This window comes from Trichosurus vulpecula, chromosome 1 (genome assembly GCF_011100635.1).
Source record: "Trichosurus vulpecula isolate mTriVul1 chromosome 1, mTriVul1.pri, whole genome shotgun sequence".
Lineage (NCBI taxonomy): Eukaryota > Metazoa > Chordata > Mammalia > Diprotodontia > Phalangeridae > Trichosurus > Trichosurus vulpecula.
Genome location: NC_050573.1, coordinates 413,304,570 through 413,324,841, shown reverse-complemented (window position 1 = coordinate 413,324,841; position 20,272 = coordinate 413,304,570). Strand labels below are relative to the sequence as shown.

At 35.3% G+C, this 20,272-nt stretch overlaps 1 protein-coding gene across 1 annotated transcript in view; it reads right to left on the bottom strand.

The window, feature by feature from the left end:
• The window catches only part of PARP8 (poly(ADP-ribose) polymerase family member 8), a 221,780-nt gene that overhangs the window by 16,149 nt on the left and 185,359 nt on the right, over positions 1-20,272 (bottom strand). The window contains exons 17-24 of the mRNA XM_036742146.1: positions 17,496-17,561; positions 16,113-16,180; positions 13,599-13,647; positions 12,231-12,343; positions 11,920-11,992; positions 10,274-10,343; positions 5,335-5,408; positions 3,253-3,322 (exon numbers count right to left, since the gene is read on the bottom strand). Coding sequence (XP_036598041.1) covers positions 3,253-3,322; positions 5,335-5,408; positions 10,274-10,343; positions 11,920-11,992; positions 12,231-12,343; positions 13,599-13,647; positions 16,113-16,180; positions 17,496-17,561 — 583 coding nt within the window. The remainder of the gene's footprint in view (positions 1-3,252; positions 3,323-5,334; positions 5,409-10,273; positions 10,344-11,919; positions 11,993-12,230; positions 12,344-13,598; positions 13,648-16,112; positions 16,181-17,495; positions 17,562-20,272) is intronic.

Genomic DNA, 20,272 nt, shown 5'->3' with positions numbered 1-20,272 from the left:
ATGTAGAAAGACAATTTAAAGGGAGGATTCTCCTGGTTTCTCATTGCATAAGCAAATATTATTACCAAATCTAGTTATATTAACATATTTTCTGGCTTCTTTTAACATAACACATTGAATAACAGCTGAAGGACTAGGTTGGCATCTCTACAAAGAGACAATCATTCCCCTTTCAGAAAAGTATAATTACTCTTTGAAAGTGTTTGCCAAGAATAAAAATGGGCATTTTCTAAATTCTTATTTTCTTTACTTAAAATGTGTGTAGTTTTCAGTTGTGAATATATACACATATAGAAGGGTAAGAATAGAATGCGGAGGCATAATCTCTAAATCTACCTTTTGGTTCACAAAAAGCTTCTTTTTCTCTCCCTCTTCCTATAAGTATAAACATGCATAAACACACATACACATGTACGTATATATACGTGCATACAACGTATTTGAATTAAATCCTAAGAGTAAAACTCTACAATTATAATTTGGGAGGGAAGAAAAAAGATTAGAAGTGAGAAAGGAGAGGGAGAGATATTATATGTTAGGTCTTACTATCCTATAGGACAGTAAAGAAATACAGGATTGTTCTCTACCCTCAAAGAGATAACGGTCTTATAACAGGGATCATCAGACATAGACAAAATAATTATGATGCAAGGTTGAGCATAATAAAGGCAAAGAAAAGATACAGACAAGGTACCATAAGAAAATTTGCAGAGTGAGTAAATCGGGGAAGGCTCAAAGGAAACGGTAATACTTAAGTGGAATTTTGAAGAAAGAGGATTTTAAAAAATAATTTAACAAGTAGATGAATAGAAGAAGTGCTATCCAACTCTGAATTATGGCCTGTATAAGTGCAGGGAATTAGAGAGCCTGGAACAACATTAGAGGGTAACTAATAGTTCAGTTTGGTTGAAGCATAGAATGTATGAAGGGAGACAATGTGAGATTAGTCTGGGAAAATAAGTCAGACACAAACTGCATAATATCTTAAATGTCATACTGAGCTGTTTGTATTTTATCCAATGGGCCCTAAACGTTGTTGAGCGGAAAAGTGACAGATCTATGAAACAGAAAGGTTAATCTGGTAGCTCTGGGAAGAGGATTAGAAAAAGGAAAGACTAGAAAGACAGAGATCAATAAGCAAGTCATTACAATTATCTGGCTAGAGATACTGAGAATATGAAGAAGGGTGGCAATGGTTGTGTAAATGGACAAGATGAAAGGACTATGAGAAACATGGACACCATGGATGAAGAATTTGGAACACAGCACATCTGAAAGAGATGCACGTGATAAGAGAGATGGAAAAATCAGTGATGTTTCTGAGGATCTGAACCCGGCAATATCTAGAGGCTATTTCCATTGATAAAAATAGCAAATCTGTGAGAAGAAGGAGTGACAGGGGAGAGGGGAAACGAAGACAGTTAATTTGCTTTTGGAAAGATGAGTTTGAAGTGTTTATAGAGCAGCCATCAGGAAAGTGGAGCTCAGGAAAGAGATCAGGGCTTGAGATTTAGAACAGCAGAGAAAAGAGCTGATACCATGGGACTGGAGGGGAGAGGAGTAAATAAAAATGGTCCAAAAGAGAACATAGAGGCCACTCACACTTAGAGAAAAACAAGAAGATGAACCAATAAAGGAACCAAGAAGGCAGAGAAGCAAGACAGAGCGTTTCCATAGAACGCAAATAAAAAATAAACTACAAGGTAGCAGTAGGGGTGCATTGGTTGTGGGAGGAGGGAGTCACCAGCACGAACTAACATCCAAACAGGATGAAGACTGAGAAAAGTCTACTGGCTTTAACAATTGGTAACTTCAGAGAAAATAATTTCAGTAGATGATAAGTTACAGAAACCAGATTGCATAGAGTTAAAGAATAAATGAGTGTTGGGGAAGTACACACAGTTAAGTATAGTTTATTCTTTGGAGGAGAAGGGGAGGAGAGAAATGGGGCCATGGTATACTCTTTCTCTATTTCTCTTTCTCTCCCATTCTCACATTCCCCAGAGCAGCTGTTATAAATCTTCTTGAGCCCCACCTCCACTCCTACCCATCTCTCAGCAGATGACATGGCTTCCCACTCTACTGAGAAAATTAAGGCTTATCTATAGAGATTTCTCATCAGCCCTCCTCCATACTTCAAAACCACTTCATGTCTTCACCAATCATGTCCTCCTTTTTTCCAGCTTCAGGCTATCTCTCACTGCCGGTTCCAAGCACCCTTGGATGCTTTCCTTCTCCTTTTATCCTCACCCTGATACTTTATCTTGATATCAAGATACAAACTTTATCTTGAGTTTGTTTATCTGTGTGTGGAATCTCCCAGTAAACATGGGCTTCTTGAGGAGAAGGGCTATTTAGTTTCTGTCTTTGTATGTCCAGTGCCTAGCAGAGTCTTGCATATGGTAGGTCTCTAATAAATACTTATTTGAATAAACTAAATGGAAAGCGAGGAGTTTAAGGGCTCTTGTGAAGGATTTTAACTTGGCAAGGAGAAGGTTAACCTGCCAAGAGAGGAGTGTAGGAGAAATGGAAGGATTAAAACGAAGATGTTTTGAGATGGAAAGTTGTTTTGTTTTGCTTTTTCCCCCCTAGGTGGCTGTCAATTTCACCAAGAAAATAAAATAACAAGATCAAGCACTGAGAGAAGGGTAGGAGAGGCGGCGGGGTGTGAAGATGGAGAAGCTATGGAACAAGTGCTAAAATATGAGAGGTAGAATCAAAAACAGAGATGGAGAAGAGGACTGCTACATAGCAGACAGGATGTAGTTCAACTTAGATATGATAATTGTCCAGTGGACCTAGTTAGCACAATCTAAGACTTGCTCCGACAATACTAAGAGACCCAGGAGTAAGAGCAGAAAAGGTGACAGTGAGTGAACCAGACTGGAATTTAATGAGACAAGCACCAAGAAAGAACATCGAGAACATCCAGATTTCCCCCGAGAGAAGAAAGTTAAGCAAAAATATAAGTGATGAACTCTTAAGAATGCAGAAGGATCCAGGAATTGGAGGCTATGAGAACAGGTTTAAATGGAGTGAGGCAGCTAGAAAAAGGGAGTATTTGGATTATAATATAAAGTCATAAAATAAGGAACCTTTTTTTCAATACTAATAAACAAATATGTACATGTAAGTTCATATCGAAACATGATCATTTAAGTAGTGATGTAAAGTTATCTCTACAGATAGTCATTTAGGAAGCCCAAGAGGGAAGAAAGATCCAGTTAAGGTTTGTGAATTGTTTCAACTTACCTTCACATAAGGCTATGCATTTTAAGTTACGACTTTGCAAGAACTGGGATTGCTGTCCTTTTTTCTGAGACTAAAGAGTATAAAGAGAAGTTGAGATATTACAACAAAAATTAGGAAATCATATGCGTAAGAAGAAAGTCAACTTTAAGAAGTATTTACAATTGAAACAGTTTCCAGAAGAAAACAATTAGGAATTACAGTGGTAAGCAGCAAATTATGCCAATGTCACTACATTATCCATCAAGACAAATTTGTTACAAATGCTCTGATATTGTCACTTAGCCATCTCACGATATATCATGAAACTGACTTAGTCTCATTTGACTGATATAATCTGGTTCTTTTTATAACAAGATACACAACAATATGAAGGAATTGAAGTGTCACAGTGAAAAAAAATCATAACGATAGCTGATGTATGCTTTAAGATTTATGAAGTGGTTTACAACTACATTCTTGTTTGATCCTCACAAAAAGCCTGGGAGACAGATGTTACTAGTATCCCTATTTTAGAGATGAGGAAACTGAGGACCAGAGAGGTTAAAAAAAACTTCCCTGGGTTCACCAAGGTAGTAAGGGTCTGAGGTAGTATTTGAATTCAGGTTTTCCTGATTCCGGGTCCAGCATTCTGTCCACTGTACTATCTAGCCGCCCCCAGGTATAAGAAGAAAAGAATTTGTTCCGAGAAGGGGCTAGACCTTACCAAAAATTTCTCCTTTAAAGTGTATAAGGACATATTTGAATCAAATACGGGGGCACATACTCTAAAATCATGATTGGGTGTGGGGGGGAGGGGAAGAGAGAAAAAGGGAAAAGAGTAGTAAGAGAGAGGAACTGAAAGTGAGAGGCCACATCTAAACTTGGGGCTTCCTGACTCCAGGTCCAGTGTTCTATCCACTGTACTAGCCCGCTTCCTCTGATATAGAGGGAGGATCCTGGTGATTCTTTGTTGTTAATATTTTTATTGAATCTAGTCATATCAACATACCTCTTCTGGCTTTTTTGAATATAACATACATTAGGTAACAGCCCTGGGAGGAGTTTGGCATCTCTACAAAAGAAGAAGCCATTCCTCCCTAAGGAAAGTATAATTACTCTTTGAAAATACTTGCCAGGAATAAAAATGGGCACTTTCTGAATTCTCATTTTCTTTCCTCGAAATCTGTGATGCAAACAAGGTGATACAGGAAAATCTGAGGAGTGGATAAGATAAGAGATGGCTTTACAAAGGACTGGGACTGGGATATACCACCAGCTCCTTCTGACCACAGGCAAACTGCTCAGCCTCTTCGATGCTCCATTTGCTCTTAGATAAAATGAAAAGTCTTTTACTACCTAGCACATTGGACAAGGATCCAACGAGATATCTATGTATCTATCTATTTATCTATCTATCTATCTATCTATCTATCTATCTATCTATCTATCTATATGGGTCCATGTGTGTATATGTATGCATACCTATATGTATTGCTATGTATCTATAGATACAGCTACAGATATGATGGATATAGACATGCAAACACATATATAATGACATATATAAACACATATTCATATATGTACATAAATATATACATAATATAAACATACATGTAAATATATGTATATAAACAGTCCAATGTAAACTATATCATTGGCTAAGCATGTGCCACTATTCTTTATAAACACGAAAATCAAGAGAAATTAAAAAGTTATGTAAGGACTAGTATTAATGGTTTCATTTTTACAAGTAAAATTTACTAAGGCACATAGAATACAGAAGGCACTAGGGTAAAAAGTCTTATGGCATGAAGGCTTTTGCTTGTAAAAATGTTTATTTCTTTTACTCTCCCCTTCTCCCAGCCGCACCCTGTTAAATTGCACAATTCATCAAAGGATGTATTTTTCAGCCTATAGCTGTGAATATTTGCTGGAGAAAGCATTTCAATTTCCGTGCTCTTATTTGATCTTTGTTCTTTAATTCTGCTGACCACTCAAAATAATCATTTTTTTGGCTTAAAACCACAAACATTAGCTTCCTCCTAGCTAACAAATCCATGGGTCACCAGCCAAAAAGAGTTACATGATTAATTGCATTACCTGTAAAGTATTACTGCCTTTACTGCTGGAGGCCGGTTCATCCTTGGCTGACACCTTCTGTTTCTTGTTCATCCCTAAAAATACCCAAACGAAACAAAACAGAAACAAAGAATACCAAGCCATCATTTCAGGGACTAGATGATGCAAGCTCAACATATGATTGACCTTTTTTGTCAAATTCCGTGGAGAGATACAATTCTAACATTAGCTTAGAGTTAGATGCTTCAAGGGATTAGGGGTAATAGTGGCAGCTCAGGTTATAAAGGAGAGCTTTAGCTGTTCTATTTAGTACTAGAAGTGTGGCAGCTTTAGCCTCATATGAGCTAAATAATGATAGAAATGAACACACACACATATACACATATTCCTATCATAAAAAAAACATTAAATTGGCAGCTGTAGTTTAATACACAGTGATCAGGCCCCCCAAGAGTCAAGAAGACATGAGTTAAAATCATACTTCTGAGGTGTATATGTGTGTGTGTGTGTGTGTGTGTGTGTGTGTGTGTGTGTGTGTGTGAGAGAGAGAGAGAGAGAGAGACAGAGAGAGAGAGACAGAGACAGAGAGAGAGAGACAGAAACAGAGAGAAAAGAGAAAGGAGAAAAAAGGGAGAGAGGAGACAAAAAGAGAGAGAGAAGAGAGATAGAGAGAGAGACACAGAGACAGAGACAGAGAGAAAGTGAGACAGAGAGAGTGAGAGAGAAAGACAGAGACAGAGAGACAGAGACAGACCCTGAGCAAGTTACATAATTTCTCAAGGCACAAAACAACTCTAAAACTATACGTTGCAAAGCCAGTGCTGATCAGCATTGGTCCAGGTTATTTCAATTGGGAGATCATTATACAAATGAAATCACATACATACTCCATGAATAAATAAGTAAAATATTGTCAAAATGGTGTCATAAAATTGAAATAGAAAAAGCTCTTAAAACTTAAGTAATCTTAACAGGAGCATGACCTAGTTAGACATCAATTTTTCTTTGCCTCACATATGATAAAACTTTCTTAGGCATCTCAAAAGCCATCATGTTGATTACCCCTAATTTAAACTATTAATAGGTAGTAGAGTATGTAAGAATATAGGACATGGTGTCAGGAAGACTTGAGTTCAAATTCTGTCTCAGACACTTACTAAAATATGTCACCTTTGACAAGTCACTTAACCTCTGTCTCAATTTCTGTAGCTATAAAAAGGGGATAATAAATAGCACCAACCTCTCCCAAAGTTGTAGTAAAGATATAGCAAGATATAATAATAATAATAATTTATCTTTGTCATTGTTTTTATTTTCTCAAAACTGTAAAGGAAAATAATAGTTATATTCTCAGTAAGAGGGAAAATAAGCTTTATTTGTCATCATCTAGTTGCTTCATCTCTTGTTAAAGATCCATTTACTCCTGAGAAGAGAAAAAGAGAAATTCTCTCTTACATTAATAATGAATTACTATAGGGGAGATCTAGGATTTTTTCCCTTCCTATTTCCTCATTCCCTACTAGGTCAATTTAGCACCTGAAGAATGGGGCTGATTAGATTGGATTTAACATTCTCCTTGTTCAGACCCAATTGGCAAGCCCATTGTAATTATCTCAGACTTGGGGGCTAAAGGGTGGGGGCAAGAAGAGAGGAGACAGGGTTCTTTGTCTAGATGGCCTGGGGCTGGGGGTGGTCTGCAAGTAAGAGTGATATAATCTAAGTCACTTCCCCAAGCATCAGTTAGCAGAGGTCCACCTCTCATGATAATATTCATTCTTCTCATTATTAACCAATCAGAGTTGACTGCCATCTGTAGGGAACACCCACTCTTACAAAAGCATATAATCAATAGGACACCAAGATCTATCTTTGGATTCTGAGGGACACCCAAATGACCAGCCTTGTGTTATTGTTTCATAGTCATAATTAATAAAATGATTACCTCAAAATTATCTCTTAAACTTTTTATATGTCACACCCTTCTATCACCCTCTGTCTTTTTGCATTGGATTTTGTATAGATAATAGGATAAAAGCTTTGGCTCACCCCTCTGGATCTCCCCAAATCTTACATCACTCATCACATCAGAAGGACACTTACTTGTCCCTAAGGAAAACTGACATTTGCTCACCTGGAACCCTTGTAGGGTACATATAATACCTAGTACAACTTATCAGGACAAAGGATTGCTTTCTATAGGAAACAGGGAGAGGAGATACCAAGTCCTAAGGTATTTTATGGAAAAGGAAGACAGACCAATGATTTCCAAACATTTGCTTCTGAAGACCCTTTTTTCTCATCAAAAAAATTTTTGAAGCCTCCCATGATAGTAGTTTTACCATTTATGGCCACTGACTAATAATATACAAATTCATTTAAAAATATTTCTAAATTCATAGCAGATTTTTTTCATTTTTTCTACCTTCTCAATCACAGCAGAAACTATATGCAATTGGACAACATTAATATATGTGACTGTGACACTTACTGTGTTGAAAAGAAGGCTTATTAACTTAGTTAGGGAGTCATATGTGCATTTGTAGATCCCAACCACCACATTGCATCCCACCACCACAGTTTACAGAATCTTTTGTTTTAAAGCAATAAAAACGTTTCTCTCCCCTCTCCATTTTTACCAAGATGTTCAATGATTTTTTAAAATCACTTCTGTTTTAATTTATTATATTAAAACCCTAAACACTTTAACATACAGGCCTTGAAATATGTTTAATGTTGAAATGAAATAATAATGGTAAAAATTAAAATTCCAGGTGTCCCAAAAGTCTTTGAATAATTTTAAACTTCAATGGCTTGACGGCTTAAAATTGCACTGACCCACATAATGTAATACAAAATTGTAGTAGCAGTAATAATAATAATGATAATGATAATAATAATAATAATAATGATGATAATAAACTTGACATTTGTATGGTACTTCAAGGTTACAAAACTACTGACATGTTAGTTAGTTACCTCAAGTCTCACAAATACCATGAGACAAGGACTGCAGGCATTATTAGTCTTTTTATTAAACTATTATTAGTTTGATAGAGATTACAGGTTCATTCATGGTCACAGAGCTAGCAGACAACATATGAATACAAGTTCTCCAGACTTTAAACCCAGCACTCAGTTCACTATACTATACTGCTTCTCTCAAGCAGTGTTACAGGCTATCCTTTATGTGTTTTATTTGTATTAACTTTAAGTGGTGATCTGGAGTGATGATCATAAAATAATCTCCTGTCACTGTGACTGAGAACACAGAAACATTCTGGCCTGTTAACAAGTTAATTCATCTCCCCAAAATGATATTTTCCAAAACTGGATTCAAACCTGGAGAAATGGTAAATTATGAAAGTAGCTTTGAAATATATCATTATTCCTACAGAGCAAGTTCTCTGGTTGGAAGTGAAGTGTTCAGACCAAGAAGATTAAAAAAACATTATTTAATGCATCTCTGTAGCTCTATGCATAGTTCTATTACTTAGTAGTATTTGCTTCATGTCCCATGTGGCCCTATTATCACCCTCAGGAATGTTCTATGTTCCATACAACATTCTTTGAATCTGGGGCATCTGCCATTTCTATGTGAGTGGATTTACACAGCACCAAGAATATTTGAATGCTATACAGAATAAAAGTCAATAAAAATAAAACCTACACAGAATGAACTCAAAAAAACTAAAATCTATTTTTTTTCTTTTTTGAAGAAAAAATTCTTCTCTGAAGTTAACAAAATAAGACCAAACACTAAGATTTTATCCTTCATGGGCAGGTACTATAGTACAAACTTCACATTAGCAAAGTCATACTAGTTCGAAGAGCACTAGATTTGGAGTTGAGACCTCAGTTCAAATTTCCATTCTGCACCTTTTAATTGTATGGCCAAAAACATGTCATTAAAAGTCTCTGAGCCTCAGTTGCTTTATTTGAAAAGTGCCACTAACACCTGTTTCTATCTACATTACAACTTGTTTGATATAATAAGTGATTTACCAACATGAGTTATTATTTGATTGTCTACATTTCTAGGTTTGATACTTCCCCCTACACTACTGCCCTCAAAGGTCACTGATGTACCTTGAACACATCCCTAATTTGCTGTTGCAATCTCATCATAGAGATGTAATCCATAACATGCAATGGATTTTAGGTCCCAGAAGCCACACAAATATTTCCTTATTAGATAATCTTGAAGCACAGGCTCCAAGAAGATCATCATATTCAAGGATATGTAACACACACATACATATGCACATCTTAATAAAGCAGGAATTACAAACATAAAACATATAAATGAAAAATTAAAGTGTTCAGGGAAAAGGAAAGTCATGGAGAAAACTGATGGATTTCCAGTTCATGAATTATCAAGTCTTAGGGGCAGCTAGGTGGCACAGTGAGTAGAGCACCGGCCCTGGAATCAGGAGGACCTGAGTTCAAATCCAGCCTCAGACACTCGACACACTTACTAGCTGTGTGACCTTGGGCAAGTCACTTAACCCCAATTGCCCTGCCTTCCCCCCTCCAAAAAAAATGAACTATTAAGTCTATTTTTTTGTTTTGTTTTGTATGTTTTTGTTGTTATTCTAGACTTCTGATTTTAATGGTGTATAAAAGTCTCAGTGAAGAAACAGTCTTTACCAACAAATACGAGCACATCCTCTATAATTATCGTCTTATAGCACTAGAAAGGTAAGTGATTGGCACAAGATGAAACCATCACTGTGTTATGACTTGAATCCAGCTTTTCCTGAGTTGAAAAGTGTGACTCTTGTTCCTGCTACCACTACATTATCATGATTCCCTTTGTTTTCTGACATTTGTAATGATATTTAACACAAATGTAGTAATTATGCTTCAACGTTGAGAAAAAGAGATACCAATAAAAATCAAAACATGAACAAGAGAAATGAAAGACAATGAAATTAAGTTAGAGTGTGATTTGCAGTGTTACCTGAGTAACCAAATGATATGCTTGACAATGGGCTAAGATATATTCCACTCCCATACATTGCACCATGGAGCTAAAAAGAAGGGAGAGAGAAGCCTGTCACTACTTTTAAATGTTTCAAATGAAGAACAGAAACAGTCTCACATCAGAACACTGCTTACAAAATAATAGAGCTCTTACTATTCCAAGGTCCTGAACATCTAGGATGAAATATAATCTGATTTGAAAAGATTAGCATCATCCTTGCATCAAGAATTTTGATTTAGACAATGCGTGTGCATCAGTAAGTAGCCAATTCACAGCCTTCGCACAGTCCTCCAAACACAGTGGAGGTAGAAGTAATTGTTTATTACAGAACACACTAGTTGGCTTTGAATTTAGCCGCTCTCACATTTTGTGAACAAACAAAAAGCACAATCATCCAAAAGCATGGAATATTCACATGTACACTCTGATGGAGACTCACACATTGTATTACAACGTCTATTGTAATGAATTTCAATAAGCATTGCACACAGAAAGTGGATAGGCCTTCTGGCACACCCAATACATCTCACCTTAGTCATTGACTGAATTTTAACTTTTTGCAGGTGAGCTTAAAAAAAAAAACATTTCATTCTCTGAAACTGACCAAATAGACTCTACCCGATACAAAACAGCAACATGTACAGTCAATGACAGATCAGAGTCTGATGGGTCAGAGTCAATGAACTATATGTAACCCAGCCGCTTGAATATAAGAAGTTGACTCCCAATTCCTTCCCTCTTTTTTTAATTTGCTGGCTACTGCCTTATTTTACCTTTAGACAAGATGTAAATAAACAATAAATATTGCACAGAATTTTTTAAAACCTTGAAATTTTATTTAATTTTTAATTTGTAACCCTGGAACCTAGCATAGTGCTTGACACCTAATAGTAGGTGGCTACTAGATGCTTGGTGATAAGTTGATTTCTTTCAATATTTTTTTCACCTTTCATTTACAGTATGAGTGCAGAGACAAGTCAGGAAGATTTCTGGCCATCTTTTCTTTCTAAACTGACCTCAACTACTTTTAGGTGAACACTAGTTAGCTACATAGCAGTGAAATGTCACTGGAAGTGAAGTATAGAGGTGGAGATCAGAAGCAGGTGAGGATTCCTGCTTCCAACATTCTGCCAACATGCTGAGAGTAATTCAATAGATAAGAAAAAATAGTAATTAATGGGCTCTCACATGTTCTTTCATCTCTTTAATAACAAAAAAACTAAAACATTTTGTGACTACAAAAAAAAAGGCATATATGATTGTGTTGTCTATTGCATTAGGTTCACTATTTAGTGTCACTGCTTCCATAGGAATTGTTTTTAACTTTTCCATCTAGGGCCTTCTTCTCCCATTTGAATAACAGAAGAGGAATTTCACCAAACAGCAGTGAGATAGATGTGGCCAACATGAGTTCAATGAACACAAGGAAAAGACATATACTTGCTTTCTGAACTTTTCTGAACAATGCTACTGATAACTACAAGATTTGATCAAGAGTCCCTCTCTAATTTAGATGTTCAGTAGGTATGCGCACTACAAGACTACATACCACTATAAAAGATTGAGAGAAAAAAATGATCACACATTTTTAGCATCATCTATCATAAATGAAGAAAATTTACCTGCAGCCGTGTATTAGAAGCAACGACTAAGCCATTCCTTAGGATGGAGTGCCAGTTTTCAATGTGGGAGCCACTAAAAACAGAGAGAGGGAAAAAAGCCAAAGACATGGTGTTAGAAGTTATGATAAAAAAAAATAAAGAAGATGAAGTTATGCTACCCAAAATTTCAGTGTTTGCAACTCAATCCTTTACTTGCTAGCAACTTGGAATTGCCTACCAGCCCTTGGGAATTAAACATTTCCTCCTTCTGTACTCATTAAACACTCTTGTATAGGGGGCCAACATTACATGTAGTATTAAGCCATACTCACTGAAATGCAAAGGTACTTCCAAAGAGTTTTTTAGCAGCTCTAAAATTGGATTCTTTGGCTGGTGGACTGCTGAGAAGGAGGAATTGATGGGGAGTGTGCATGAACTTCAATTGCTGTTAAATAAAATATGACAAATGGAAAAGTGTCAAGCTGAACATATTTCCAAGGTTGAAGGCTCACTGAGATCTCACTAGTTCCAACAGAACCCCATTACGCAAGATCTACCTCAAGTCATTTGAAGCTGATCTGATTAATAGGCTGATTCAAACACCTGAAAATGCTATGCCAAAAAAATTACATTTGAATCTTGAAAGGAATAATAAAATATAGTACAATGAATCTGTAAGTGTACTAGGAAAGGAGCAAATGTGCCAATAATCTCAAATCATTTATATGTAACTTTGAAATACATTATTAAATTTTGTCTGAACACTGAGCATTCTTAATAAGTTTTTTCTTTGGTTTACAAGGTTGAGTTCCCCAAGGAGAACCCAATAACCATTCTAGTAGATAAATGGGCTGGGAACATGCTGGATAGCAAAGGAAATCTAATTCAAGATTTTTAAATGGCCACAATGGATGATCCATGAAATGCATAATTCACAAATTGACTATACTCTTTAATATTTGCCCTATGGTTATAGCAGGCCTTCTTGGTTCCAATTTTCTCTTTGCTAGAACCGTAACTATTTAAAGAAACCATCAAATAATCTTTGAAAGGGACAGCCCACCAAATAACAACACAATTAGGTAGGAAGGTAAGTAGATAGGTGGATGGGTGGATGGATGGATAGATAGACAGACAGATGGACGGACAGAGACATAAACAGACAGATAGATTATAGAGACAAGAAGGATAAATGAGACAGAGGGAGAGAGAAAGAGAGAGAGAGAGAGAACAGAGTAGTCAAAGGCTACTTCCCCTTCATCCCCCAGTTTCTATGGTAAAAACAAAAGAATCTCTTCCGCACTTTACATACTGAGAAAGATCAGAGTCAGGAATTTCCCTTACACAATCATATCTTTGGTTCTAACCTGCTGTTAATACAGGCAAAAAAAAAAAAAAAAGACATTTGGTGAATGTAAAAAAAATGAAGAAAACAAATGTTTCTTTTCTGTTTATACTCTCAGGGATGTTCTTTTCAATAATGGTGGAATCCTGAAATGATCTGATATTAATTGATGTTATCTATTTATGGTATCAAGATAAATGCCCTATCTTAAAATATCAGAGTTTTGGTACAACAAACAAAAAGCAACTTACAAAGCAGATATATATCAATTAGTTCTTCCACCCCTGGTTGTCTGACCTTACAAGCATTCCTCTATTTTAAAAGATTGACAAGAATGGGGAGAAAAATAACTTACCCGGTTAACTGGCAGTTTCACAATATGCGACCTATTACTTGAAATAACCCTGAAATTAAAATGATTGGTCAGCCACAAAATATGCAAAAAATGCTTTTCTTCTTAGGAAGCAAGTGATTAAGACCTATGCTTCCTTTGCCAAAGATTTTGTAATAATTTTATTTAATTATATAATATTTTCCTTTGTTTCTTAAAACAAATCTAAAAGACTTCAACTTTTAAGTTAGCATTGAAGACTAGCCAGAAGAAAAAGAAAAGTCAAAGCTCAAAAAAAGTTTCAATAATAATCTTAGTGAAATAAACACTTCTAGGATATGTTTTACATAATTATCATCAACATAAAATGATGAGATAGTTGACAATTATTTCGACATTTCCCACTTTCTCAAGAAAGATCATTTAAAACTCTTTATTTAAAACTAAGAGTCTCACTTTAAAATCAAAGGATGATATATGTTGTCAGTTACAGAAAAGCCTAAATGTACTTACTCAAATACTTTGTAAAGAAAATGATTATAATCATCAATGGATTCAACCAGAAAATGAAAAATACTTTTAAAAAATATGTGAAAGTGTTTTTTTTAAAATGAACAAAATATAAATAACTTATCATTAAGGAATAAGAAACTCTGGAAAAGAAAACAGTATCTCTTCTGTTGGAAAGGTGAATAACTGTCATGGACAGATGGATAGATGGATATCAAATAATCTGTGAGACAAGAGGAAAGAAAGAAGGACGTTCTTTTCCTTTTCAACATACTTTGTTATGACATAAGGAGGTGGCATGGTATATTAGATGATAATGATGATTGTGTGTGTGTGTGTGTGTGTGTGTGTGTGTGTAAAGACTGGGATTGAGGAAGTCATAGATTCAAATCCCACCTCTAATTCTTATTAGCTATTTGAACCTATGCAAATTATTCAACATTCCAAAGCCTCCACAAATTCCCTAAGATTCATCTACTTAGTTACAGATGGACCATGATCTGATTAGGCAGCGGGATTCCCAAGAACAAGAATTTTTCTGATAAAATGCTGAGAAAATCATAGATCCTTTGAATATTGTGTAAGCATATACTGAAGAATGCTCCAATGATGAAAAAGTGTGTGCATACATATCTATACACATAAATGTATGTGTGAATATATACATACGCACGTATATAGTGTGTATATCAATACACAGTTTAGATTCATTTCTGGACATTGTAAGTTATAATAATAATAATTGTTCACACGCACAAATATCAACCTAAGATAGCTAATTTCATCATCACAGGAACTCTAGGATGCAAGTATTACAAATTATCATCACTGATTTACAGCTGAGGAAACGGAAGTTCAGAGAGCATAAGTGATTTGCCCCTAGTGAATGTTAGTGGAGGGATTTGAACTGAGGTCTAATTTAAAATTTCAAACCTTTTTTGTCAAGATCTTTCTCCATTTCAACTAATTCCATGTTTAAAAACCTTGATTAAACTGATTTCAACTAAGCAGAATCTCTGACTAGTAAGATATATCCCTCCAGTGCAAGGGAAGGACTAGAGGGGTTCTACATAGGCAGCCACATATTATGTAACATGGAGAGGACTTTAATATTTCTTTTTTAAATAAAATTTCAAATACTGAAAATTCCACTTTCAGTGGTTTGTGGCTGTTTCTTTTGTGACCATGTTTTAGCATAATATATCAAATTCTCTGGTAGAGACTAACTCAGAAGGGAAACAATTGTCAAACAGGAGTGAACAGGAGGTACTAGGATACAATTTCCTAACCATTCTACATTGTTGAACAATTAGCTTGTCTCAGCTAATCCAGTGTTCCATTTTTAGGAAAAAGTGATGAAAAAGACAAAGCAATATTAGGGACTACAAAAAAAAAAGTGGGGCTTGTGTTCTGGGCTCAGGAGACATTCAGTTAAGTCTCTTAACATCTAGAAATTACCACAAGGACTCATTTTGCAGACCTTCCAGAAAAAGCAGAGGGTGGGGAGGTAGGGGTGGGGTGGAAGGTGGAATGAGGAGAGTGGGGAGGAGATCTTGAAGCACACAAACATCTTCTAACATTAAAGGATGATGCAATAACTAGGGCAAGAAAAGATACTAATGAATTTTAGAAACATTTTCTAACCTAAAATATTGAAACAACTGACTTTCCAGCTTAATCTTGACTTAACCAGAAAATTAAATTAACCGGAACAACTCATTACCTGTGCAATCCTGTTAATCAAGGTTTTTACTATGGACAAACAGCAGTTAAATGGACTGCATATCTTTGCAATGCAAGACAGTGTATTCTTTCCCCAGTGATGTAGAACTTTTAATTAAAATGAGAGTCATTAAAGGCTTATATAATCTTCAGGGCTCATAAGCTTCTAGGAGAATCTTAGCATTGCAGGTTTAAAAAAATAAACCAACATGCGTTGTTGTTGTTTTCCTTTTCCCTTCTTTAAAAGCAGGCAGAATAAGGCCACATTCTACATTTTTATTAAAAAAGAACACTGAAGTTTTATACCATTGCAATAGAGGATGAGCAAGGGGGTCCTGTTTATCCATCTGTTTCTTGATTTCCAAATATGGTGCCTATAAAAGATAATAATTCTTGATTTCTCTTAAAACACCTATTTTTTAAAGTATCTAACACACATCTAACACTTCTAAAGTATCTAACACGCATCTAACAAAAGAAATGCAGACTGATTAGTATGCCAAATTTAAAGATTTCTTGACATTTAGCCTTTAAAATTTACAACTTTGTCTTTATAACAACTAAACTTGCTCTAGAAATTTCTCCCCAAGGTTAAATGATACCTATAAAATTAGGATGAAAGAGAACACTTTATAACTCCAATGAATGTTTATATCCGAGGGTATTTGCTTGAGTCTAGGGCTTTCCATAAGGAAAATGAATAGAAATTTCACTAAAATGAACTCTCCCTTCCTCTTCTCCCTGTCCTTGCCCCCAACACTTTGTCACTTTCTCTCAAATTATACCAATGAAGGCCTACACAACTTACTATATTCAATGAAAAACATTCAGAGAATTTAACTTAAGTGGAAATCTCCCTTTAATGACTCAGAAGTACAAAATGATATATTTAGCAATACTGACAATGAATTGTAATACACATCTCAAAACATTCTGCAGATGTGATATAATAACACTTACTTCTATAAGGCACAGAAAAAAGATACCAAACACTACTATTTTCATCTTCACGTTGAAGAGACAGTGACATCAAGAGATTAAGTAACTTGCCCAAGGTTACAGAGCAGGTAGGTCACTGAGGGAGTCAGTTATACAACTCTAGTCTCTAGATTCCTTAGTTGAGTGCTCATCAGTCGACATTGCCTCCCATTTAAAATAGCTTATATATGACCCAGAAAAGAACCAGCCATTTTTGGCAAAGGTCTGATGCCAGAGTCAAACTTCGCAGCTATTTATATAACCAGGAATGCCTGGGGTCTAGGATATAGTATAAATATACAGCTATAGCAAAGTCATTTACATTACTGAAAATCATTTACTGAGAGCTTAACCTTGTGCAATATACTACCAGAAGGTGTAGGGAAGAGGCGGATGGTAATTTTAAAGACGATAATGCTGTCCCTGATTGCAAACTATACTATACAGCATATCATAACTTACCATAACTGTGTTATTTCCTTTTCACAAAAGATAGTGACAATGTCACATCTAATACAGTAACATCACACAGTAATTCAAATTTTCTGATGAAAAGCAATCATCTGTATAGTCTTATTTTCCTTTAGAGGAAATGTCCATCTTAGGGAACATGATACAAACGGAAATAAATTTTAAAAGTGCTAAGCAATATACCTAAATTGCAAAAACAAACAATGACAATAAAAACAGTAAAATAGCATGTTTACTTACCTGTGTCATTTCTCTAATAGATGTAATACTATCCAATGCTTTCATTACTCGGTCATAGTTCTTCTTCTGTTTAAATGAAAACACACACTTGATATTAACTTACAAACTCGTGAATGCAAGCATTTCTTCATTTAGAATCCCCTCTCTACATGCAAAGCTTTAATTGAGGGTAAATCAGAAGGTAATGGTTCTTCAACAACATTGTCAAAACAAACTTTAAAAGACTTAAAACTCTGATCGATGTAATGACAAATTTTGATTCCTGAATACTGATGATGAAGAATGTCACCCATCTCTTGAAAGAGAAGTGACAGAGTTAATAATTGGATTAAGACATTTTTTAGACATGACCAATATTTGCTTATATATATTTGTTAAAAAGGGTTTTTCTTTTCTTTCTTTTTTTGTTTTTACTAGAGAGGAGAGGTGACTGGAAGAGAAAATAAATACTTGTTAATTTTTTTAATTTAATTTTTTAAAAAGTTATTATTTTTATACACTTCAACTTCTCTGTTACTCCAATTTCTGATAATGAAGCAACCCTTCTCCTTGCCAAGGTGAAATACCTTTGATACCGTCCTTCATCTTCTCCAGCAGATTGCCCCTTCGACCACACCCCTCTTATGTTTATTTAGTTTCTCCCAATTTCTTTCTTTCTCTTTCTGCTGCCTACAAACATTTTCAAATCTATGATTTTTAGAATATCTTAACTATGCTATACTATTTGAAATCTCTGCTCCTGTTCTCAGTCAAACTCTTAGAAAAATATCAACACTCAATGCCACTACTTCTTCCCCTCACTTACTTTCTCACTCCACTATCTTCCACCTTCATCACACAAAATTGCTCTATTTATAGTTAAAAATGATATGTTAATTATCAAATATAGTGAGGATTTTTCTGGCTCAGTCCTTATTCTTTTAGACTTCTCACCATTTCCCACAGTTGTGCATCCTTTTCTCCTAGATACTTGCTCTTCTCTGGGTTTTTGTGACACTGATTTTTCTGATCCCCTTCCTATAGCTAGCCACTGGTTGTGTTCAATAATGGTTCATCATTCATCTCATTCCTTATAACTATAGGTATAACAAACCAAGATTCTGTCCTGAGGTCCTTTTTTCCTTTTCTGTCTCCATTCTCTCACTTGATGACTTCATTAACTACTAGGCATTTAATAATTATCTCAATGCATGTGGCTCTATCTATCCAGATCTATCCAGTCCATCTCTCTTCTGAGCCGCCATGTCATATTAACTATTTTAAACTAGATGCGCTTTAGACACCTGAAACACAGTGTGCCTAAAACAGAACTCATCTTTCCCACAAATGAATCTCTATAGAATATCTCTATTTCTATCAAGGGTATGATCATATAATCTCAGTGCTATCCTTGATTTCTTAACTAATTTTTATGCACACATATCCAGTCACTTGCCAAATATCATTTCTTGCTCCACAAAATCTTTTGCATTCACCTCTGATCACTTCTTATTACCTCTAGGATACAAAAATAAAGTCCTCTGTTTGGCTTTTAACGCCATTCACAACTTAACCTTCCCACTTTGTTATATATGATTCCTGCTCCTGTATCCAACCAAACAGGCTTTCTTTTCCCTTTGGTTCTTACACAGGTCATTGCATCTATTGTCTCTGTGCCTTTGTATGCTCTATCACTCATTCCCAGAATTTATTGCACTCCCTCTTTACCCTACCTCAGATAACGTCTCACTTTCTTCAAAACCCACCTCAAGCACTATGATATGAAGCCTTTTTACTTAACCTGATTCCCACTAAATTCCCTTCCTTGTTTTTAACTTCCTTCCTTTTATTGTTTTGTGTTGATTTGGCTTGATTCATTCTGAAAATACTTATACAAGTACATACTGTCTTCCCAAATAGACCATGAACAAAGACGGTTTCAGTGTTATTTCTGTAATCCCAAGACATGGCATACTCCTTGGCACACAATAGGTTATTATATAATTTATACACACACACATACACGCACGCACGCACGTGTGTCTGTATGTATATGTACACATATAATATATATTTTTATATCTATATAATTTTTATTTATATATTTAGGTGTATATTATATAAATATATAATGTGTTATATACTACATAAATTATATTTATATATATATAATTATTTTATAATAAGCACATAATAAATTATTTCCCCCCCTTAAGAGGACTAAAACCTGCCTGACACTGCATGAACTTTGAATGAGCTGGAAGAAAAACAGAATACTAAGCTGTCACTACTATGAGATGTGAGAATGTCCCTTTGGTTGATCCATGAAAAATAATCTTTCTTTGTCTACAGCCTTAGCCTTAATTGCTCCTGTTTCATGTCTTTGGAGGCTGTTACTATGGCACTGAGTGGGAAGAAAAAAAGCAACTACACAAATCAAATGCAAGATACTGATGTTTGAATTTTTCCCACCATAATAACCCTTGGTCATTTATGGGTATAATAAACAGAGTACACTCCAAACACTGATATCCACCACAAAACATACATTTTAAGACACATCTTTCAAATTAAGTGAGTGTCAGACCAGGACTCTGCTAATTACATAAATGAAATTATATCCTCAATTGGTCATTTGGTTTCAAACGTAATTAAAATATACGCAAGAGTGCCCATCATTGCAGTTGATTGTCAAGGAATGGATGGGAAAAAAGCTCTCTGAATAAATAGTTTCTTTGTACAATTGCAGAATGAATGTTAAGAGGAACAGTTAGCTCTACTGTGATATGAGAAATCAA